Here is a 24,104-nt window from a genome sequence, read left to right as displayed (position 1 = left end):
AATTAACAGTGTTAGGGCAAACCATAGATTGGGTAGAGCAAGCCAAGTAGTCATTTGAAGAGAAGTAAACAGTAGAAATGTCTACTCCAAATATCAGACAATCAAAAGAGGCACTTAACGGCTTCATAATGTATTTTAAAGAACTTTCCATTTATAAATGTGTCACCATTTAAATATATTCTGAACTCTTTAAAACAGTCAAGGATTAATAGTTAACAAGCAGCCTCCATGAACCGCACATCAAAAGAAGAAACAAGCAATAATGATGCTTTTTTAAACTTTTCCACAAGGAAGTAATAAGTCACAATGAATAATGGGTTTGTCTGTAGCAGTAACTTGTTCTAAAGTACTTCATGAGCAAAGTATCTTGGAAGAATTCACATTTTGTACATTTTTTTAAAAAGCGCAAACCTTACGGCCAAAGTCCAAACGAGAACTCAAAACAGGACTCCTGTCAGTGAATTCCCTTTCAGGACATGCTCACTCTTGCTTCAAACAGTAAAGCAAAGTAACTCATGTAGGATGAAGTCAGTCAGGCTTCTGTGTCCAATAGCCATTAAAAAAGGAACTTATCTATTACAATGCCTTTTTCCCTGTTTCCCTGAAAAGTTTCAGGTCAAAGCTCCATTGAGTCAAAGCTTGAGTAATCCACTGATCTTTGTACCTTGAGGTAAAGGAGTGGAATAAAAAAGGAGGACATTACAGGTGGCTTCCAGGTTTGGAAAAAGTTGGGAGGAGTTAGCTCTAGTAATTGTAGCTAAGTTAGTGAATGGTGTAATATCATGCGTGTAAGAAAAGCTAGTTCCTCAAAAGATAACCAGCATAAATTAAAACGGAGTCAAAACTCAAGCATCACCAAATATCTTTTTACCAGTTTTTTGAAGGATATATTATTTGTAGATTTGATTATTAATCTATTTTGAATTCCAATAGTCTACGCTTCACTCAGGGTTCTGAATTCAAACCGCCAGGCTTAACAGCTCTAGGAACTGATACCAAAATCAGCAAACCCTTTTCCATATCCCCATTAGAAAAAAAAAAGGGGGGGATGACTGACATTCACAAATTATCCCAGTCAAAAGCATGAAAATACAATGATTAAACCCCACCAGAGGTGATTAAAAATCCCTAAGTTCCACAAAGCTTTCCCTACACCAACGGAATCCCTTCACTTTCACGCCCACGAAGAAAGTAGTCAGAGGAAAAAAGTCGGATGTTGAGTATGATATTTACAATGAGACGAAAGAACTTAAGTGAAGCTACAGAGGCAAAGAAAGGTAACCAACCCAAGGGCGGAGGGGGTGGGAGGAAAGGTGGAAGAGAAAACCGGGAAGGGAAGGGACAGAAGAGGCTAGTGGAGCAAAGGAAGTGGGAATCACTTCAAGGGAGGCGGCCCTCAGGGTTGCGGAGAAACAGGGATCCGGGCCCACGGAACCGGGCGTTTACGGAAACCCGAAGAAGGCTAGTGGGGAAACAATAGGGCAGTGTGGCCGGGAGCAAGCGGGGAGACGCTCAGGAGAGGGCGGCTAGGCAGCACGGGACGGGTGGGAATCAAGAGTAGAAGGCTGCAGCAGACAGAGGAGGCCGGGAGTTGAGGGGCTAGGTGGAGAGGCAAGTTGGCCGGCTGTGATGTGTATCGCGGAGCACCGGGCAGAGAAGCCAGGGTCCCCTAGGAACCCGGGGGGGAGTGGCTTGTCAGGGATTTTTAGACAGGGAACGGAAGCCGTGAAGGCAGGTGTGATGGAAGCAAAAAGAACACAGCTCGGGTGAGCACAGGACCCGCCGCGCCAGAGAAGACGCAGGGAGGGAAGAGGCAGCTGAAGCGGGGAAGAAAAGAGATGGGGAAAAGGACGCGCGCGGGTCGCGGGGGCAGCGGTCGGCTTCACTCACAGTCCAGGTGCTTTTTCTTGGGCCCCATGATCTCGTGGGTCGTGGCCTTGCATACTGTCTTGGACACGGCGGAGCCGGTGACACTGTGTTGGGCGGCGGTGATTCGGTCCGTCAAGCTCTGGCCGGACATCTCTGCGGCTCCTCCGCCACCCCTCCCGCTCGGCAGCCGGCGGGGACTGGGACCCCCAAGCGCCGGAGGACCCCCACCCCCCCTACCCCCACCGGCTCCTTCTCCGCCTGCCGGCCTGGGGCGGGGCTCAGGGCCGCGCGCTGCCACCCAGCCCGGAAAGAACCGGCTCTTGTCACCCGCGGGGTCAGGCAAGATATCGGGCACTCCCCTGCCCCCGCCTCAGCTCAGCCCACCCCCTCCCTGGTCAGCTGAAGCCGGGCAGGGCAAAAGGGACAGGCAGCTGCAGGAAAATGGCGGCGCCAGGCTCCTCCTCGGAGCTTTCCGGGCTGCCCCGGGTCACGTGACTCGGGCACCGCCCCTCCTTCTCTGTCTCCCGCCCCTTTTCCCTTCTCTTTCCTCTTCGACTCAGGCCCTCCCTCGCTCGGCGAGGGAAGAGCGGGGCGGTGCCCGCGCGTTACGTGATGGAACCCGCCGGGCGGGCGCAACAGGAGGCTCCCCCGCGGAGGCAGTGCGCGGCCCGCCGCGTCACGTGATGCTCCCTGCCAACAGGTCGCCCGAGGCTGGGCTCGCTGGGGTCACGGGGGGCGGGGCGGGGAGAGGCACGTATGCCTTTTCCGCTCTTCCCCGACAAGGGTGTCCTAGTGTCTGTGGTAGAAACCAACTGCTTCCTGAAGAGGAGGTGCAGTTACCTTCACAGCTCCCCCTGAGCAAGGGGGTGTCAGAGCTGCTTGGGCTTTTCTAGCAGAATCAAGAACGTGTTTAGGGAGGCCCCCAAAACCATCCTCCTGGCTTTAATGAAAAGGAAAAGGCTTCCGTCGGCCCATTCTCGGAGGCTGTCAGCAGGCCTCTCCCTACAGTGGGTATTGAAGCTCTCCCTGCTTACTTACCCCAGAAGGGTTGGGGTTTTTTTCCCCTTTTCTTGAGAGGCTTGGAAATGTCACCTGTTTTTGTTTATCTCTCCCCTGAAAACTTGACACATTGCTGCCAGTCTAAATTTGGATACTAATTGGGCCAGTATTCTTTCTCTAGGGTGTCAAATAGGACAGGAAACACACAGCTTCACTGGAATTTGAAACGGGAAGTAGTACGATGATGTCAACAGAGATTAGCTGACCCTACAAGGCTGACTGCTGTGGTGATTAAAGGTCCAGACCATAGAAGGAAGTGAGAAGGTAGTAAGTGGAGAAGTCCCATTCAGAGAATCCAGACATCACTACCTGCCATCTCGCCTGGTTAGTCTTTGTTCTCTTTGGCCTCTTTTTCTCTTGCGTAAGCCAGATTTTCAGGGAAAGAAGACACTTGAAACTGTCCTGTGGGCATTTTAGAGGAATTATTATGTCCTGTGAATCCGTTCTATGAGATCCAGATCTATTTCACAAAGTCTTTTAAAATGTTAAAATGCCCCACTTTCAACACAAGTTTAAGGATAAATTTTAAAATCTCCATGAATGTTAAATTACCATGATAGTCCTATGTAATCTTGCTAGTTTCAAATGAAATGCTAACATACTCAAAAAGTCTGTGTACACCATCTGCCAGCCAAGTCCAAAATACTGTGCTTCAATCTGGTGACTCTCAAAAGATGCAAAGCTAATGGTTAACATTTTATGTATCATCATGAATTTTGTGGTCTCCTCCCATTCCCTTTCCCCCCCTTTTTTTTCACTATGGCTGGTGAAAATTTGCAACACCATGCTTTTGCCGAGAACATAAAGTGCTTAAACCAGCAGGCTTCATCTTTGTCAAGCCAGCCCCAAATTTCTCAAAACTGTAATGACTTCCTTCAGTGCATCTGCAATCCATCTGCAGTTTGGTGCCCAGTTTGCTGCCCTGTGTCCATTGGGCCGTGGAGTTACCCAATTCTTAAGACATCCTTACTATTCTTCTGTGGGTTCCACTTAATAAGTTACCAGGTGGCCTGAGCCTCTGCATTGGTAGACCCCTGCTGAGGTCAACAGGAGCTAAATCAGTAGCTAAATATTTCACCTTTAGGGAAAATGTAAAAGTTATTCCTAAACACACAGAAGGCAACATGTATTTTTTGCACTACTATGAATGACATTCTAGGAAGGTACTTCACCATTACTTTTACCAAAGAGATTCTTACAAACCACTATTATTCAAATAACTGTAGACATGTTCACCTTATAAATAAACTAGCTTCTGTTAGAAATATCACTGTACTTTTTTTCAAGGGTATATTTTAGAAGTTTCTAAATATGTAAACAATTAGTGTCAATTAATTGTTAGGGTCCCCTAAATTAAAAAGTATATTGTAGAGAGGTGTGAGGTACAGGGGAGGGAACAACCGTTTTTTTGAATGCTTTCTATGTGCTAGGAACACTACATGAATTTTTTCATTTAGTTCTCATTACTATAACTCTAAAAAGTATTGTGCAACTTAATACAGGGAAGAAAAAAGTCTTAGAGGTTAAATGCTTATATAATTTTTCTCTATTGCTTAAAAAAAAAAAATTAAGTCTTAGAAGTCCCAGAATCCCACAAATACTCAAGTGATAGAAGCAAGATTTAAAAACTCATTGTCTTTCCATTACTTTATCTAGATTCTTTAGGCAAGACTTGAAGCAACTACCATATATATTAAATTCATTCAGCAAATACTTCTTGCCTGCATACCCTGTGCTAGGCATTGCTAGGTGCTAAGATAAAATAATGTGTGAGGCAAACATGATCTCTGTTTCTTACACTATTTTAAATGGCAACAGAGGAGAAAAATAAGTGGGGAGAAGAAAATATGCTGCACCTGAAGAATCTTTATGATGTCTGTAACTTTAAAGTAAGAAAGTGAGGGAGAAAAAGAATATGGAAGAGGGGATTGATCAGAATTTTTACCCTTTATTATTTCAATTAAGCCCATTCCCAAATCCAAAGAGTCTACCAGTTCCCTATTCCCACTCTTCTTAGACATTAAGGTTATCTAAATTATAATCTTTTGACATTCTGTTAGCTAAGCTGACATGAACAACTTGGCAACCCCTTCATCCCTCACCTTTCAATGTTTATGTTTCCTGATGCTGCCAAATCAGTTAAAGATCATAATCTTATATAACCTTACACAAAGGTAAGGACTTTTCTTTGAATGTAGCTGAGCTCTCGCTAGAACCTCCAAGCAAGGACTTCACTTCCTTATTCAGACTCGCAGCATACACCTTTGTGATAATAATAATTACATGCAACTGTGTTGATTACTTACCCTATGCTAAGCACGTTACATGCATTATCTCAGTTAAACCCTAAGACTGCCTCATGACCTGAAGTGGCAGAGACACCTCTGAATTCCCCAAAGTCTGTTTCCTTTTCTCCTGAGCACACATACTATGTTTCCCAGCCTCTCTTGTGATTAGTTGGGGTCATGTGACTGACAATACACGATGGACTGTGGACAGAAACGATGAAAACCGTTTTAAGTTTTGGCCCACAAAACCTCCTACACATGCGCCATATTCTTTCTTTCCCTACCTACCAGCTGAATGAAGATTTCAAAGAATCTAGAGGAACTAAAAACTGCAAAATAGAAGAAGCTTGGGGCCCCAAATTAGTCCTTGAAAGAATCCTGCCCCAGAGAACTGCATGACCAGGAACACCTGTATTGGATTTTGTTTTATTAAATTATGCCTCTAAAATTTTAATGCTGTGTTTTGTAGTAGTAATTAGCTACCCTACCTAATACCCTTCTTTTCTCTCCATTTTACTGATGAAGAAATTGAGGCTTAGGAAAAGTTAAGTAACTTGCTTAAATTTGCTCAGCTATTAGGTAGGGAAGCAAGGATTAGATCTCAGGTCTGTCTGACTTTAGAGCTTGGGCTCTCCCTGCTTGAGATCCTCGTGATACTATTTTATGTACTTCTAAAAACTTTATTAAAATTTTCGTACACACTGCTTCACCTAACATGCAGAAAAGACAGAAATCAGAGTGACCACCAGGGTCTCTCACATATGTGAGACTGTCTAACTATCTTTAACTCATTCCTGCCACATTTTCCTTTCTTCCAGGTATATTAATTCTATAATTTCAATATGACTTGCAATATATTTGGGACTTTTATACCTCTTGAAAGATGACATGTGGACTAGCTCTTAAATATAATCCTTCTCTTAAAAGGAAAGACTAACCAAACCTTGACCCTGAATCATCATCAAAAACTCTTTAAGGGCTTCCCTGGTGGCGCAGTGGTTGAGAATCCGCCTGCCGATGCAGGGGACGCGGGTTCGTGCCCCGGTCTGGGAAGATCCCACATGCCGCGGAGCGGCGGGGCCCGTGAGCCATGGCCGCTGAGCCTGAGCGTCTGGAGCCTGTGCTCCACAACAGGAGAGGCCACAACAGTGAGGCCCGCATACCACAAAAAAAAAAAAAAACTCTTTAATTATGAAGCAGAATAAAAATAGGATACCTGTGCTGTTAAGGTACCTGGGGTCCATTCTTGTCTGTAATATAAAGAGGCTGAATCAAGTAAAAATGTATTAGAGCATGCAACACTGAACTAAAAGATCAGAGTTTCAATGTTAATGGTAAAATTAGGTTATTAAATTTTGACCAGTAAGTATCACTAAAATTAAGGAGATTTATTAATTCATTTGAGGCAATGGGAGAAATACCAGTTTGGAGTCAGACACACTTAGGTTCAAAATTCTGGGCAAGTTATTCAGTTTCGTTGTATGTAAAACAGGGGTAGTAGCATATATCTTACAGATTTCTTGTCAGGATTAAGATAATGTACATTTGTAGCCTTTATTTAGATTCCACGTATAAGCGATATCATATGATATTTGTCTTTGTCTTCATTCAGTATGACAATCTCTAAGTCCATACATGTTGTTGCTAATGGCATTATTTCATCCTTTATTATGGCTGAGTAATATTCCATTGTATATATGTACAAATGAACCTATCTACAAAATGGAAATAGAGTTATAGATGTAGGAAATAAACTTATGGTTACTGGGGGTAAGGAGTGGGGGAGGGATAGATTGGAAGATTGGGATTGACACATACATACTACTATATATTAAATAGATAACTAATAAGGACCTACTGTATAGCACAGGGAACTCTACTCAATACTCTGTAATGGCCTATATGGGAAAAGAATCTACAAAAGAGTGGATATATGTATAACTGATTCACTGTGCTGTACACCTTAAACTAAAACAACATTGTAAATCAACTATACCCCAATAAAAATTTTAAAAAATAAAATAGTGTGCATAAAAAACTAGTACAGTGCTTGACACACAGTTGTCACTCAATGAATAAAATCATTCAACAAACATTTGCTCAGAATTTACTATGGGCAAAGCCCTCTACTAGAGTCTCAGGATACAGACATAGATTAGACAAAATGTTAATGCAATGTACAATTAACCCTTGAACAACATGGATATAAACTGCGCAGGTCCACTTATACGTAGATTTTTTTTTCTATAAATATGTACTATAGTGCTACATGATCCCTGGTGGTTGAATCTGCAGATGCAGAGGTCGTACTGTAAAGCTATACATGGATTTTCGACTTGACAGTGGGGTGGGAGATGGTGGGTAACTCTTGCCTTGTTCAAGGGTCAACTGTATTAAGTAATATGATAGAGGTATGCCTAGAGTACTATTAGAACAAAGAGAGATGACACCTAGTTCTTCCTGGTGGGATCAACGAAGGTTTATCAGGGACAGTGACACATAAACAGACTCTTGAAGGATGATTAGGAATTGTGAAGGAATCAAGGAGAAGTTATTGCAGGCAGAGGAAAACCACATCTGCAAAAGAAGGAGCCATTTGGGGACTGCAAATTGTTATATATGGCTGAAACACAGTGTATGTGAGGTTTGTATTTATTCAGTCAATCAGCGAGTAGTTACTGAGCACCTACGTATGCTGAATAGTGTTCTAGGTCCTGAAAACACATCAGTGAACAAAATAGAAAAGTTTTCTGCCTTCTTGAATGGTGTGTATATTCAAGTGGGGCATTTAACGAATAAATATGAAACAGATGCAGGGAGAGAAGAGTGCTATGAAGAAAAATTAAGCAAGGTAAAAGAATTGAGAGGACTTTAAATTGGATGATGACAAGGGAAAGCCTATCTAAGAAGGTGACATGTGACTTGAGTGGATTGTGGGAGTCAGTGGTGCAAATATTGGGGAGATCATTTTGCATAAAGGCAACAATTAGTACAATGTCTCTCAGACAGGAACAAGATTAACTTGTTTGTGGAACAGTAAGGACAGTGTGGCCACCAAAGAGAGAGTGAAGAAGAGAAAAAGATTTAGGAAATGATCCCAGAGATATGACCAGATTATGAAGGGCTTTATAAGGCATGTTGAGGAATCTAGGTAACATCTAGAGTTAGATATCCCATGAGAAAAGACAGCCCTAGGTCCCTGGAACAACTAAAGACTGCATGAAATAGGCTGTTTCCAACCAAGACAGCTGGAACAAGACCCCATTTGTTGCCATGTTCTTCTTTGTACCTGTATACCCTTCGGTTTGCATCTTTATCTTTTCAGCTATTTTCTTCCCCCACTTCAGGATTAAGGTCCTAGATAGCTAATGGACATCTGCGTCCTTTACTCATGGTATCCCCAAGACCTGTATTCCTCATACACTAGTAAAAAGGGAAAAAGAAACTTGATTACATAAGGAAAGTCCAAATACATTGTCACATGCTTTCATTGTTCAGTTTTCAAAATCTAAGAATATGGCTTTCAAATGCCTTTCAAACTCTAATAATTTTTGTCTTAGTTCTGTCTGCATAGCAGTTACCAGATATATGATCTTCAGAGTCTTAAATGCTGCTGCACAGCCACTGCTAACACTAGATGATTTTCAAATGATCATCCAAAAAAAAAGAACAAGAAAGCCTGATACTTATAGAGGTCAATATGACTACCATGAAAAATTCAATATGTAATTGCAACTTACTAAATAGCAGTGCAGATCTGGATTGATCACCTCTCCAGAAAAATAATAGTCTATCTTTCAGCTTAGGCTGCAAATTGACCAAAAGAAGGGGGACTGAGAAGTGAAGCAAAAACTAATGATTTGCCAAATGAAATGAAGCAAAAACTGAAATTATCCACTGTACCATTCCATGGTATGTAATAAAAACTATTTAAGCTCTTATTGTTTTAACACCAGCTTATTTAGGCCCATTTGTAACAATATAAGACCACAAATAAACTGATTTAACTGTAACTCTGCTTTGTAACTCAGATTCATAGGTTCTAGTAATTCAGTTACTTTACAAATTCTAACCAGTTCCTGCCTAGGCTACTAATATCCACCACAAAGGCACCCTATGGTTAATCCTATAAATATCTTCCCCTTACCATCCCCTTTTGAGACGTTATTGAGACTCTATTACTGTGATGCTTCCCCTTATTAGCAACTTTAACAAATCCATGTTTTTATGATGAAATATTTTTCTCATGATCTTTGTATGGAATGTGGCAGACTAAATCATATGCCCCACAGAGGTGTCCATGTCCTAATTCCCAGAACCTGTGAATTGGTATTTTACATGGTAAAAGGATGTAGCAGATGAGATTAAGTTGAGGATGGGGAGATTATTCTTTATTATCTGGGTGGACCTGATGTAAAGGGTCCTTATAGATGGAAAGAGGAGGTCAGAGGGAGAAGAAAGCTATGTGACAACAGAAACAGAAATTGGAGAGATGTGACCACAAGCCAAGGAATGCCAGTCACCTCTAGAAGCTGGAAGAAACAAGGAATGGGTTGTCTCTCAAGCCTCTATAAGGAACCAGCCCTATTGTCACCTTGAAGTGAATTCTGGAGGTTACAGGTCTAAAGTAAGACAACAGAATAAATTTCTATTATGCAAGTCACTGAGTTTGTGGTAATTTTGTTACAGTAGCAATAGGAAACAAATGCAGAGAACTTTGGCAGGAATTTGGATTTTATTCTAAGTGAGATGAGAAGTCATCAGATGGATCTCTCTCTCTCTCTCTCTCTCTCTCTCTCTCTCTATATATATATATATATATATATATATATATATATATATAGAGAGAGAGAGAGAGAGAGAGAGAGAGAGTGCAAGATAGAAGCAGGGGAAGTAGGAAGGAATTGCTTTAGACAAGAAGAGAAGTCAGTGACAGTGACTTAGATTAGAGTGGAAGGCATGGAAATGAACAGTAGATAGATTTAGGTATATTTTTAATGTAGAATCAACAGAATTTGCTGGTGGCTCAAATGGTGGGGAGAGAATCTGTGGACAGTGACTCGAGGGAAAGAGATTATACAAGGATGACTTCTAAATTTTGGCCTGAACAAGTGGGTGAATGCACAATAGGGGCAGATGAAGCTGGAATGAAGATAGTAGGCAGGTCATGGAGAGCCTTGTATGCTGTGTTTAGGAATCTGGATATTGTCCTGAAGGCTAGGGAATGCATTGAAATATTCTAAGTACAGGAATGGGATGGAGGTCTAACTGACCTTTGTGTCCCTTTCATTTTCTTAGTTCAATTAATACATTAAAAGATGTCCCAAAGCCATAAACCATTATTCCATCTCTTTCCTCATTCTCTACCTGTGTAATGCTTTGGTTTTTAATTTAATTAAAGGCTTGTTATGAGAAAAGTTATCAAGAAAGTTCTGAACAGCTAAGCTTGCATTTTATGGTCTGCACTGGGCCTGATTTACAGAAGTCTGATAGATTAGAAAACAAAAAGCTTATAAAAATCGTTGTACTTGTTCATAACACTTAGCCCAAGGGTAGATCAAGGGAAAACTGGTTGGTGGGTAGAGGGCATTGTAGCAGTGGCATTAGAGTGGGGAAGAAGGAGATAGATTCTAGAGATATGAGGGAAAATGAATAGAACTTGATAAAGAGACTGCATGAAATATGCAAGGGAGGACACAAAGTAAAGGTTGGTTCCTAGGTTTCTGATGGGATTCATCTGGATACATCATGATTCCAGTTACTGAAAAGGAGGAACCTAGAGGGAGAGGAAGTTGGGAAGATGGCAGGGAGAGAATGATGCATTCAATTTGGATATAATTTATTTTTTAACTAATAAAATTGATATTTTAAGAGCAGTTTTAGGTTCACAGCAAAACGGAGTGGAGAGTACAGATAGTCCCCATAAACCCCTGTCCCCACACGTGCACAAACTCCCCCACTATCGATGTCCACAGCGGTACATCTGTAACAATGGATGAACCTACACTGACACATCATTATTATCCCAAGCCTGAAGTTTACTTTAGCGTTCACTCTTGGCAGTGTACATTCTATAGGTTTGGACAACTGTATAATAACAAGTATCCATCACTGTAGTATCATAAAGAGAAGTTTCTGCCCTAAACATTTTTGTGCTCTCCCTTTTTATCCCTTCCTCTCTGCCCCCAACCTCTGTCAACCACTGATCTTTTTACTGTAGTTTTGCCTTTTCCAGAATGCCATATAGTTGGCATCATACAGTATGTAGCCTTTTCAGATTTGCTTCTTTCACTTAGTGGTATGCATTTAAGGTTCTTCTATGTCTTTTCATGGCTTGATAGCTCCCCTTTTTTGGTGCTGAGTAATATCCCATGGTCTAGATGTACCACAAGGTATTTTTTCATTCACCTACTGAAGGACATCTTGGTTGTTTCCAAGTTTTGGTGATTATAAACAAAGCTCTATAAACATCTGTATACTGGTTTTTGTATTTTGTATAGACATAAGTTTTCAATTCATTTGGGTAAATACCAAGGAGCACGAGTGCTGGATTGTATGGTATTAGTATGGTTAGTTTTGTAAGAAACTGCCAAACTGTCTTCCAAAGTGGCTGTACCATTCCCACCAGCAATGAATGAGAGTTCCTGTTACTCCACATCCTCACCAGCATTTAATGTTTTCATTGTTCTGAATTTTGGCCATTATAATAGGTGTATAGAGGTATCTCTTTGTTGTTTTAATTTGTAATTCCCTAATGACATATGATGTTTAACATCTTTTCATATGCTTACTTGCTATCTGTGTATCTTCTTTGATGATGTACCTGTTCTGGTGTTTTGCCCATTTTTTAAGTGGATTGTTTGATTTCTTATTGTTCAGTTTTTAAAGTTTTTTGTATACTTTGAATAAGCCCTTTAATCAGATGTGTCTTTTGCAAATATTTTCTCCCAACCTGTGGCTTGACTTCTTTCTCTTGACATTGTCTTTTGCAGAGCATAAGTTTTTTATTTAATTAATTCCAGCTTATCATTTTTTTTTCTCTCGTGGATGTTGCCTTTGGTGTTGTATCTAAAAAGTCATTGCCATATCCAAGGTTATCTAGGTTTCCTCCTATGTTATCTCCTATGAGTTTTATAGTTTTGCATTTTACATTCAGGGCTATGATTCATTTTGAGTTAATTTTTGTGGTGGGTATAAGGTCTGTGTCTAGGTCTTTTTGTTTTTGCATGTGGATATATTCCAGTACCATTTATACAGAAGACTATTTTTGCTCCATTGTATTGCTTTTGTGCCTTTGTCAAAGATCAGTTAACTATGTTTATGTGGCTGTATTTCTGGGCTCATCATTCTGTTCCATTGATCTATCTGACTATTCTTTAGCCAATACCACACTGTCTTGATGACTGTAGTGTTATAGTAAGTCTTGAAGTTGGGTAGTGTCAGTTCTCCATCTTTGTTCTTCTCCTTCTATATTGAGTTGACTTTCTGGGTTTTTTACTTCTCCATATAAACTTTAGAGTCAGTTTGTCATTGTCCACAAAATAACTTGCTGGGATTTGGATTGGGATTGCAATGAATCTATAGATCATGTTAGGAAAAACTGAAATCTTGACAATACTGAGTCTTCCTATTTATGAACATGGACTATCTATTTATTTAGGATTTTTTAAAAATATCTTTTACTAGAGTTTTGTAGTTTTCCTCATATCAACATTATACATATTTTGTTAGATCTGTACCTAAGTATTTCACTTTTCTGAGTGCTAATGTAAATGATAATGTGTTTTTTTTAACATCTTTATTGGAGTATAATTGCTTTACAATGGTGTGCTAGTTTCTGCTTTACAACAAAGTGAATCAGTTATACATGTACATATGTTCCCATATCTCTTCCCTCTTGCGTCTCCCTCCCTCCCACGATAATGTGTTTTCAATATCAAATTCTGCTTCTCTGTTGCTGGAATGTAGGAAAGTAGCTGAGTTTTGTTTATTGGCCTTGTATTCTGCAGACTTACTATAATCACTTACTAGGTCCAGAAGGTTTTTTCTTTTGTTGATTCTTTCAGATTTTCTATATAGACAATTGTGTCATCTGCAAACAAAAATATTTTTATTTCTTCCTTCCCAGTCTGTATATCTTTTAATTCCTTTTCTTCTATTCCTTCATTATATAGTTTTTCTTTTAATCTCCACACTTTAAATATTTTACTCCACTCTCTTCTCACTCACGTGGTTTCTGAGAAGTCAGATGTAATTCTTATCTTTGCTCTTCTATAGGTAAAGTGTTATTTCCTCTGGCTTCTTTCAAAATTTTTTTCTCTATCGTTGATTTTCTGAAGTTTGGATATGATATGCCATGATGTAGCTTTTGTTTTGTTTTTTATTTGGCATATATCCTGCTTGGTGTTCTCTGAGCTTCCTGGATCTGTAGTTTCATGTATGACAATAATTTGGGGACATTCTCAGGCATTATTGCTTCAAATAATGCTTCTGTTCCTTTAGCTCTTTCTTTTCCTTCTGGTATTCCTGTTACACATGTTATACCTTTTGTAGTTTTTCCACAGTTGTTGGATATTCTGTATTGTTCTTTCAGTCTTTTCTCTCTTTGCTTTCCAGTTTTGCAAGCTTCTATTAGTATATCCTCAAGCTCAGAATCCAGTCATGGACTTTCCTCTGCCATTTCCAGTCTATTGATGAGCCCATCAAAAGCATTCTTCATTTCTCTTACAGCGTTTTTGATCTCTAGAATTTCTCTTTTATTCTTTCATAGTGTTTCCATCTCTCTGCCTACATTATCCATCTGTTCTTGCATGTCGTCTACTTTTTCCATTAGATCCCTTAACATTTTAATCATAGTTGTTTAATCATAGTCCCCAGTCTGATAATTCCAGCATCCCTGCCATATCTGACTCCAGTCTGATGCTTGTTCAGTCTCTTCAAATTGTGTTTTTACATTTTTGTATTCCTTGTAATATCTTGTTGAAATCCAGATGTGAGGTTCTGAGTGAAAGAAACTCCAGTGAATAGGCCTTTTGTGGTGTGGTGTTAAGGTGTCAGGGGAGGAAAAGCATGCTATAGTCCTATGATTTGGGGTCTCAGTCTTTTGGTAAGCCTGTGCCCATGGACTGTGAACTTTACCAGTGCTTCTCAGTTTTTCCACCCCTTAGGTAGAACAGGATGGCCAGAGGGGGCTGGAGTTGTGTATTTCCCTTGCCCCAGGTAGGTTAGGCTCTGATAAAACCCAGCAGGTTAGACTCTGCTAGTTTCTCCTGAAGATAGACCTTATTAAGAATAACAGAATGCTCTGGTATATTTCAAAATGGTTCCTTTTCTCCTCCCTCTGCTGGAAACACCAGGGGAATTTTCTCTGGTGTTTGCTGTGAGGGCCTGGAGGAGCTCCTAGAAGTAAAACTCACAGAAATGGGGGCCTCCTTATTCCTGAGTTCCCCTGGAGATTTTAACTCTCAGACTTGTCCACAATGAGACACCAGATTGTTTTTTAACAACTTTATTAGAGTATAATTGCTTTACAATGGTGTGTTAGTTTCTGCTTTATAACAAAGTGAATCAGCTATACATATACATATATCCCCATATCTCCTCCCTCTTGCATCTCCCTCCCACCCTCCCTATTTCCCCCCTCTAGGTGGTCACAAAGCACTGAGCTTATCTCCCTGTGCTATGTGGCTACTTCCCATTAGCTATCTATTTTACATTTGGTAGTGTATATATGTCCATGCCACTCTCTCACTTCATCCCAGCTCACCCTTCCCCCGACCCCATGTCCTCAAGTCCATTCTCTATGTCTACATCTTTATTCCTGTCCTCCCCTTAGGTTCTTCAGAACCTTTTTTTTTTTTTTTTTGATCCCATATATATGTGTTAGCATATGGTATTTGTTTTTCTCTTTCTGACTTACTTCACTCTGTATGACAGACTCTAGGTCCATTCACCTCACTACAAATAACTCAATTTTGTTTCTTTTTATGGCTGAGTAATATTCCATTGTATATATGTGCCACATCTTCTTTATCCATTCATCTTTCGATGGACACTTAGGTTGCTTCCATGTCCTGGCGATTGTAAATAGAGCTGCAATAAACATTGTGGTACATGACTCTTTTTTTTTTTTTTTTTTTTTTTTTTTTTGCGGTATGCGGGCCTCTCACTGTTGTGGCCTCTCCCGCTGCGGAGCACAGGCTCCGGACGCACAGGCTCCGCGGCCATGGCTCACGGGCCCAGCCGCTCCGCGGCACATGGGATCCTCCCGGACCAGGGCACGAACCCGTGTCTCCTGCATCGGCAGGCGGACTCCCAACCACTGCGCCACCAGGGAAGCCCCATGACTCTTTTTGAATTATGGTTTTCTCAGGGTATATGCCCAATAGTGGGATTGCTGGGTCGTATGGTAGTTCTAGTTTTAGTTTTTTCAGGAACCTCCATACTGTTCTCCATAGTGACTGTATCAATTTACATTCCCACCAACAGTGCAAGAGGTTTCCCTTTTCTCCACACCTTCTCCAGCATTTGTTGTTTGTAGATTTTCTGATGATGCCCATTCTGACTGGTGTGAGGTGATACCTCATTGTGGTTTTGATTTGCATTTCTCTAATGATTAGTGATGATGAACATCCTTTCATGTGTTTCTTGGCAATCTGTATACCTTCTTTGGAGAAATGTCTATTTAGGTCTTCTGCCCATTTTTGGATTGGGTTGTTTGTTTTTTTGATATTGAGCTGCATGAGTTGCTTGTAAATTTTGGAGATTAATCCTTTGTCAGTTGCTTCATTGCAAATATTTTCTCCCATTCTGAGGGTTGCCTTTTCGTCTTGTTTATGGTTTCCTTTGCTATGCAAAAGCTTTTAAGTTTCATTAAGTCCCATTTGTTTATTTTTGGTTTATTTTCCATTTCTCTAGGAGGTGGGTCAAAAAAGATCTTGCTGTGATTTATGTCATAGAGTGTTCTGCCTATGTTTTCCTCTAAGAGTTTGATAGTGTCTGGCCTTACATTTAGGTTTCTAATCCATTTCAAGTTTATTTTTGTGTATGGTGTTAAGGAGTGTTGTAATTTCATTCTTTTACATGTAGCTGCCCAGTTTTCCCAGCACCACTTACTGAAGAGGCTGTCTTTTCTCTACTGTATATTCTTGCCTCCTTTATCAAAGATAAGGTGACCATATTTGCGTGGGTTTAATCTCTGGGCTTTCTATCGTGTTCCATTGATTTATATTCCTGTTTTTGTGCCAGTACCATATTGTCTTGATTACTGTAGCTTTGTAGTATAGTCTGAAGTCAGGGAGCCTGATTCCTCCAGCTCCATTTTTCTTTCTCAAGATTGCTTTGGCTATTCGGGGTCTTTTGTGTTTCCATACAAATTGTGAAATTTTTTGTTCTAGTTCTGTGAAAAATGCCATTGGTAGTTTGATAGGGATTGCATTGAATCTGTAGATTGCCTTAGGTAGGATGGTCATTTTCACAATGTTGATTCTTCCAATCCAAGAACATGGTATATCTCTCCGTCTGTTTGTATCATTTTTAATTTCTTTCATCGGTGTCTTATAGTTTTCTGCATACAGTTCTTTTGTCTCCATAGGTAGGTTTATTCCTAAGTATTGTATTCTTTTTGTTGCAATGGTAAATGGGAGTGTTTCCTTAATTTCTCTTTCAGATTTTTCATCATTAGTGTATAGGAATGCAAGAGATTTCTGTGCATTAATTGTGTATCCTGCTACTCTACCAAATTCATTGATTATATCTAGTAGTTTTCTGGTAGCATCTTTAGGATTCTCTATGTATAGTATTGTGTCATCTGCAAACAGTGACAGCTTTATTTCTTTTCTGATTTGAATTCCTTTTATTTCTTTTTCTTCTCTGATTGCTGTGGCTAAAACTTCCAAAACTCCGTTGAATAATAGTGGTGAGAGTGGACAACCTTGTCTTGTTCCTGATCTTAGAGGAAATGGTTTCAGTTTTTCACCGTTGAGAAAGATGTGTTGAGCCACCAGCAATTTGTCAATTATAGTTTAGGTTTCCCTATGTTGGTACTGGTTCCTGTGGAGGTTTCTGTTTTGTGGGTTTCTGCTCCAGGAAATTGTGATTCACTGTGTTCACCTGTGTGTCTCTCCAATTTTAGGAGTAGTTTGCTCTGTGACCTCACTTCTCTGACAGATGTATGAAGAGTTCATTTTTCAGTTTGCTCAGCTTTTTACCCGTTGTTATGACAAAGTGCTGACTTCTAAGCTCCTTATATTTGGGACCAGAAACCAGAAGAGGGGATTTTGAAGTGCTCATGAGACACCCAAAGTATACCAATGGATAGTAATGTGGCTTTCAGTAAGCTGGAGATACAGGCCCAAACGATAAGAGTGTACAAGTTGTGCAGTTGGTGAAATCATGGCGTATATGAAGTCTACCCAGGAGTGAGCTCCCAGGGGTGAGATGGAGTCCTGGGGAATTCCAACATTAAAGAGGCAGCATACAATTTTGAAGGAGCACTGAAGATATAGCCACCCTCCAATAAAATTAAATTTTCTCTGGTACTTTGTTGTTGCTCATATAAATTTATCAAAGTTCATTACCTTTTATTCTTTTACACCCACACCTCCCACACCCCAATTAACTGAAGCAATTATATTACATAATCTTCTCATCCTGGGGCAATTTTTAACGTGGAGACTTTTAAAAAGTATAATAAAATATTTTAAACTGCCTTTTAAATTACGATCTATAGATTGTCCTATAAATTTTTTGTTTAAAAATATCACTGTAAAGAGAAGATATTTTATTCCAATTGGCAGGCCACAGAAAGTTTTGAGTACCAAGTTCTGAGCCTCCAAAAGTAGGATTAAAATTTTAGATACTGAAAGCTTCCAGGAAACAGCAGCATTCTGCCTGCTACAGTAAAATGAAGACAGGAGGGATACATCTGCCAAACTTGACATTGTAACTAAATTACTTTGTACTGACATAGCTTTACTTTAGCGGAGAATGTTTGTGGGGATTTTTAATCAGATAAAAATAGGGCTGCTGTTTTCTCTATACCAATTAACATAGTTGACATTTAGCCAGATCTGCCCTGGACACAGCAGGGGATGTACAGTTTGTCCTGATTCTGTGGGAAATGAAAAATACAGCACTTGGCACAAGAGAAAATATGTGAACCCAAAAAATGTAGTCAAATATAGCAAGTCAAATTAAGAAAATTGATTTACAGTCTATGCTTTCTAGAGAACAAAGGAGGAGGGAGGACTCTCTGGACTTCTGAAAAAATTAGGGATCTTGAATTTAACTATTAATATTACATATTAATGAATAAACATATTTAGTTAAAGACTTTCCTACAACCCTATTAAATATGCAATTTGTCTTACTGTGAGTTTGAGAAAGGAACTGGTAGTGTCTCAAGCATAGCATATAAAGACTTATTTAACATTTCTGCACAGTCAGCCTAGATGTCATCTAGTCAAATTCTTTCATTTATGGATGAGGAAAATTGGTCCCAGAGATGTTAAATTACTATTTATGAAGTCACTCTGATACAATGCCCTCACAGACCCTTTGGCTCATGGACCAAAAACTTTATGGGGACATCAATTCTATAGTAACATTTCAAATAACCAGAGTGTGTGAAGAATAGTTTATTCTAGTTCATTTAAACTGATGGTTAAATAATTGTTTGAAAGAAAAGTGTTTTTATATTTATAACTGCTTAAAAATGTATCTAAGATATCTTAGTTCATAGTCCTACCTTTATAAGTAGTGGGTTGAAAACATGAAATTGCTGATATTGGATAATTATTTACCCACAAAAATCACAAATTTCATATGGTTCAACCTAAAGTAGGAAAGTGAACTGAATTGAATATTTAAATAACTTGTAGTAACTCAAGTTCATCACTCCAAAGAGTATTTTGTATAGTTTATCATTATGGCTTCAAATATAGATGGTTCAAGTGGCTATATAGGAAATATTCTGGTTCCCTAAATACCTTGAAAAATTTGGGACCTGTGCTAGCCAGCCTCCATGATGGACATCAGTGATCCTCACCTCCTGGTATTCATGTCCCTGTATGGTCCCCTCTCACAATGAACAGGAATGGCCTGCGTGGGAACATTGAGGAAATCATGGCGTGTGTCTTCTCAGGCTTGATCATAAAAACTATTGCAGCCTTCACTTTGCTCTCTCTTGGCTCACTCACTCCGTCAGAAGTCCATCACCATGTTATGAGAACACTCAGTCTAACGGAGAGGTGCACGTGGCAAAGAACACAGGCCTCCCGCCCCCAGGCTGCATGAACTTGCCAGCCTTGTGAGTGGGCCATCTTGGAAGCAGATCCTCTGGCACCACAGCCAAGTCTTCAGAAGCTCTGACCAACATCTTGATTGCAACCCCAGGAGAGACCCTGAGCCAAAATCACCCAGCCAAGCTGTTTCCAAATTCCTGATCCACAGAAACCGTGTGAGGTATTGTTTTAAGCCACTAAGTTTTGGGATAATGATAACTAATACAGGACTTTAAAAACATATCTCTGCCCTATGTATTAGTTTCCTAGGGTGACTGTAATAAATTACTACACATTTCGTGGCTTAAAACAACACAAATTTATTCTCTCACAGTTCTGGAGGCCAGAAGTCCAAAACCAAGGTGTTGGCAAGGCTGCACTCCCTCCTAGGCCTCTAGGGGAGAACCCTTCCTTGCCTCTTCCCGCTTCTGGTGGCTCCATGTGTTCCTTGGCTTGTGGCTGTGTTAACTTCATTCTGCCTCCACTTTCACATGGCTTTCTCCTCTTCTCTGTGTGGCTCCCCTTTGTGTGGCTCTTACAAGGGCCCTTGGATTTAGAGCCTATGCAGACAATCAAGGATGATTTCATATCCAGATCCTTAATATAATTACATCTGCAAAGACCGTTTTTTCAAATAAGGTCACATTCATATATTAGAGAATGTGGACATATCTCTGGGGGCGCCACCATTCAGCCTACTACATGCTATATGAGTTTATATATAATTTAATATATAATTTGCTTAAGTCACCTAAAAGAGTCATGAAAACAAAATGATAACAGTCATAGTGATAGTAATAATAGAAGACCTGGTTAATTGAGTGCTCTAGTGAATGGGTTTAATTCTCAAAGTTGCATCATATCGTCTTTTTGTTTTTATGAAGAGGAATAAGAATCCTGGGTTCTAGCCACAAAAGCTTTACTTCTATGATCTCCCTTTCTTTTTTTTTTTGGCCATGCCGCGCAGCATGTGGGATCTTAGTTCCCCAACGGGGGATCGAACCCATGCCCCCTGCAGGGTAATCATGGAGCCTTAACCACTGGACCACCAGGGAAGTCTCTCTATGATCTCTTTTAAGGGAAACTCCTTTCCCCTAGCCTTTTTCCATGTGTGGATACCTCCACTAGAATAAGTCCCCTGGCCTCTCTTTTCCTCCACAATCACTCTCCCTAGGGCAAGAGGAGGGATTTACTTGATGGGTGAGTTCAGGAAAAAGAAATGGACATGCTGGTTAGGGCCAGGATGGTATGAGGCCAAGGAGGCATCTGGGGCACAAAATTTAAGAAGGCGCTCACACTCAGGGTCATGAGACAGACATGGTCATGAGCCTGAGAATGCGGGCCTCCTTGAATTTTGCACCCTACACACTCTAGTCCTGTGCGTAGCATTCACCTGTTTGGATCTGCCTGCCTGCAGAGGCCTTGTGTCTGGTCTGTCTCTGCTAAATGGTAAGGGGCCTGGGCCTGCTTAGGGAGGCCTGGTGTCTCCAGTGGACCCATGTCTAGATGAGTAAGTCTACCCAATTTGGGGGTGAAATGTATATCAGATTGGAAGATATTTGGTCACATATCAAAGCCATATCTTCCCATTTAGCTTTTTACCACTAATAAAGCTGCTATTTTAATCTTCAGTTATCTGAATCCTATATCTGTCTCTCAGCTGATTCCACAGTCAGGTAGAGGAAAAGAGCGCTATTAATAACATTCACACACACGCACATCACAGTTCCCTTATCGATTAAAAATAAAACAACTAGATAACACTAGGAGCCTTTATAGCATTGTTATGGAAGAGGAAGGAGACAGAGGGATGGCATTTTGTTTGTTTGAAAATATTGTTTACAGCTCATGTGATTTCCCTGGACCTATAAGGCCCTAACTCCATTCCAGGGATTATATTATTGGTCTCACTCCAGTGCCCCTCTGTGAAATCCTCCCTGCTGGATGAATCAAGAGCACACCAATCTTTCTCTACTTTAATCCTCTATAATACTTGTTTGGACCTCACTGTTCACAGTTCTTAGTATCTATTCTCTAATTTTTCCACGTATACATCATTTACCCCTTCAATTAAATTTTAAACCCTCGATGTTGGCCAGTGATGTTGGGGCACATTACATGAACATCATTACCCATTTATTGATTGATCAAATTAATAGGAACACTTCTTCAAGAAAAACCCTCTTATCATGCTTTTCCTCCATGAAGATCATTTTGTCTCAGAAATCATTCTTTATTTCAGAACATAGCACAGAGATTTTCCACATGGACTGTTTTCCCCAAGAAAACTGTATAGTACTTAAAACACCTAAATCCCTTATGTAATCCTCTTTAAGGTATTCATATTTCAGAAATGTGCCAAATTTTTTTGCTGTTAATTCGCTTTCCCAGTTTCTTAATTTGTGACTCCACTTGTGAGGCTACTGATTTAACTATATTATTTTAGACAGGCCAAAATACCAGTTAGGCCAAAATGAGCTTGCTGTGTATGGACTCTGCCCAAAAGGCACACCCCTAACATATGTGGATGTGAGACCAGACGGTACATAGAGGGCCACATATCATATGTCTACATGTTTAAAATTTACATATCAAGTTCTCAAACTTTTAGAGAAAAAGAACACCCTATACTTCTACTTGACATATTTTCTCTTTTCTTTTCTGAATTTCACGTTTACATTTTTCTATTTCTATCTTGGCCTGAACTTGTACTCACTCACTCTTAATGCTCTAAAAGACTGAAAAACAAAATGTAATTGTATTCAAATTTTGAATATATTTTCCATCAAAAAAAATGTAAAGTAAACAAAACAACCTGAAAAATTACAATTATTTTTGGATTAAGGTGGTCCAAAACTGCAAAATTTCAGTTATAAGATAAATAAGTTCTGGGGATATAAAGTACAACATGACAGCTATAGTTAAAAATCCTGCGTTGTATATTTGAAAGTTGCTAAGAGAGTAGATTTTAAAAGTTTTCACCACAAGGGGAAAAAAATTGTAACTGTGATTTAATGGATGTTAACTAAGCTTATTGCAGTAATCATTTTGCAATATATACATACAGTTGGCCCTCTGTATCAGTGGGTTATGCATCCATGGATTCAACTAACCATAGATCAAAAATATTTGAGAAAAAAAAAGTTCCAGAAAGTTTCAAATAGAAAAACTTTTATTTGCTCCATACAGGTAACTATTTACATAGCATTTATATTGTATTAGGTATTATACGTAAGCCACAGATGATTTAAAGTATATGGAAGATGCTCATAGGTTATATGCAAATACTACACCATTTTATATAGGGGACTTGAGCATCCGTGGATTCTGGTATCCAAGGGGGTCCTGGAACCAATCCAGAGATGACTGTATCAAATTATTATGTTGTACACCTTAAACTTACACAATGTTATATGCAAATTGTATCTCAGTAAAACTGGAAACAATTGCAATATTTTATGTGTTATTTTTTTTAACATCTTTACCGGAGTATAATTGCTTTACGGTGGTGTGTTAGTTTCTGCTGTATAACAAAGTGAACCAGCTATATGTATACATATATCCCCATATCTCTGCCCTCTTGTGTCTCCCTCTCACCCTCCCTATCCCACCCTTCTAGCTGGCCACAAAGCACAGAGCTGATCTCCCTGTGCTATGCGGCCGCTTCCCACTAGCTATCGATTTTACATTTGGTAGTGTTTATATGTCCATGCCACTCTCTCACTTTGTTCCACCTTACCCTTCCCCCTCCCTGTGTCCTCAAGTTCATTCTCTACATCTGTGTCTTTACCTCTATTCTGCCCCTAGGTTCTTCAGAACCATTTTTCTTTTTTTGTAGATTCCATATATGTGTGTTAGCATATGGTATTTGTTTTTCTCTTTCTGACTTACTTCACTTTGTATGACAGACTCTAGGTCCATCCATCTCACAACAAAAAAATCAATTTCATTTCTTTTTATGGTTGAGTAATATTCCATTGTATATATGTGCCACATCTTCTCTATCCATTCATTTGTCAGTGGACACTTATGTTGCTTCCATGTCCTAGCTATTGTAAATAGTGCTGCAATGAACACTGTGACTCTTTTTGAATCATGGTTTGCTCAGGGTATCAAAAAAAATTTTTTTCTAGAGAATTCAAAATTCTCTCCCTGAAAATTGAAAAGGGAAAAATAAATTGTAGTTATTGAATATCAAAATTTTAAATCAAAATTACAGAAAAAAATTTTGAAAGTTTATTTGCATTATTTAAATATTTTAATTAAAATAAAAGTATTCTTGATTCTCACATTGACCATCCAGTGGCCAATGTGAGGAACTGATATCACCGCTTCATGTATGTTTTGTTAGCCTACATACACACACATGTAAGAGTAATATGAATTGTTTTATGTTGCAAAATGTCCCTCAGCCATCATGTTCAATTACTGCAAATAATATGCGAATACACAAGTACGTCTGGAGACACAAATTAAAACGTGAAGAAAGGCAAGAAAATGGATGCTTGATACTCTAGAAAGTGATACCAAGCTATGAAAAATCTCTTGCGCTCACACTGTCTGAGAGGAGGAATCTGAAAAGGTAGTCTTTTATTCTTCCTAGGTG

At 39.6% G+C, this 24,104-nt stretch overlaps 1 protein-coding gene and 1 long non-coding RNA gene across 30 annotated transcripts in view; one reads left to right on the top strand and one right to left on the bottom strand.

The window, feature by feature from the left end:
* The window catches only part of PICALM (phosphatidylinositol binding clathrin assembly protein), a 106,580-nt gene extending 104,128 nt beyond the window's left edge, over positions 1-2,452 (bottom strand). For 27 of the 28 annotated variants that reach the window (XM_059068488.2, XM_059068491.2, XM_059068490.2 and 24 more), the window contains exon 1: positions 1,891-2,452. In XM_059068488.2, the coding sequence (XP_058924471.1) occupies positions 1,891-2,020 (130 nt within the window). In that variant the 5' untranslated portion in view covers positions 2,021-2,452. The remainder of the gene's footprint in view (positions 1-1,890) is intronic. The other variant, XM_067038335.1, reaches the window with a different exon arrangement.
* LOC136794504 (uncharacterized) lies at positions 1,740-21,216 on the top strand. Of its 2 annotated transcripts, none has more exons than XR_010841389.1 (3): positions 1,740-1,766; positions 3,050-3,252; positions 19,310-21,216. It is a non-coding gene; the product is annotated as an uncharacterized lncRNA (long non-coding RNA). The 2 variants fall into 2 exon arrangements; XR_010841388.1 differs by lacking the exon at positions 19,310-21,216 and adding an exon at positions 5,508-5,671.
* Positions 21,217-24,104: the final 2,888 nt, after the last annotated feature.

Source organism: Kogia breviceps, chromosome 7 (assembly GCF_026419965.1).
Source record: "Kogia breviceps isolate mKogBre1 chromosome 7, mKogBre1 haplotype 1, whole genome shotgun sequence".
NCBI lineage: Eukaryota > Metazoa > Chordata > Mammalia > Artiodactyla > Physeteridae > Kogia > Kogia breviceps.
This window is presented reverse-complemented; position numbering and strand designations above follow the sequence as displayed.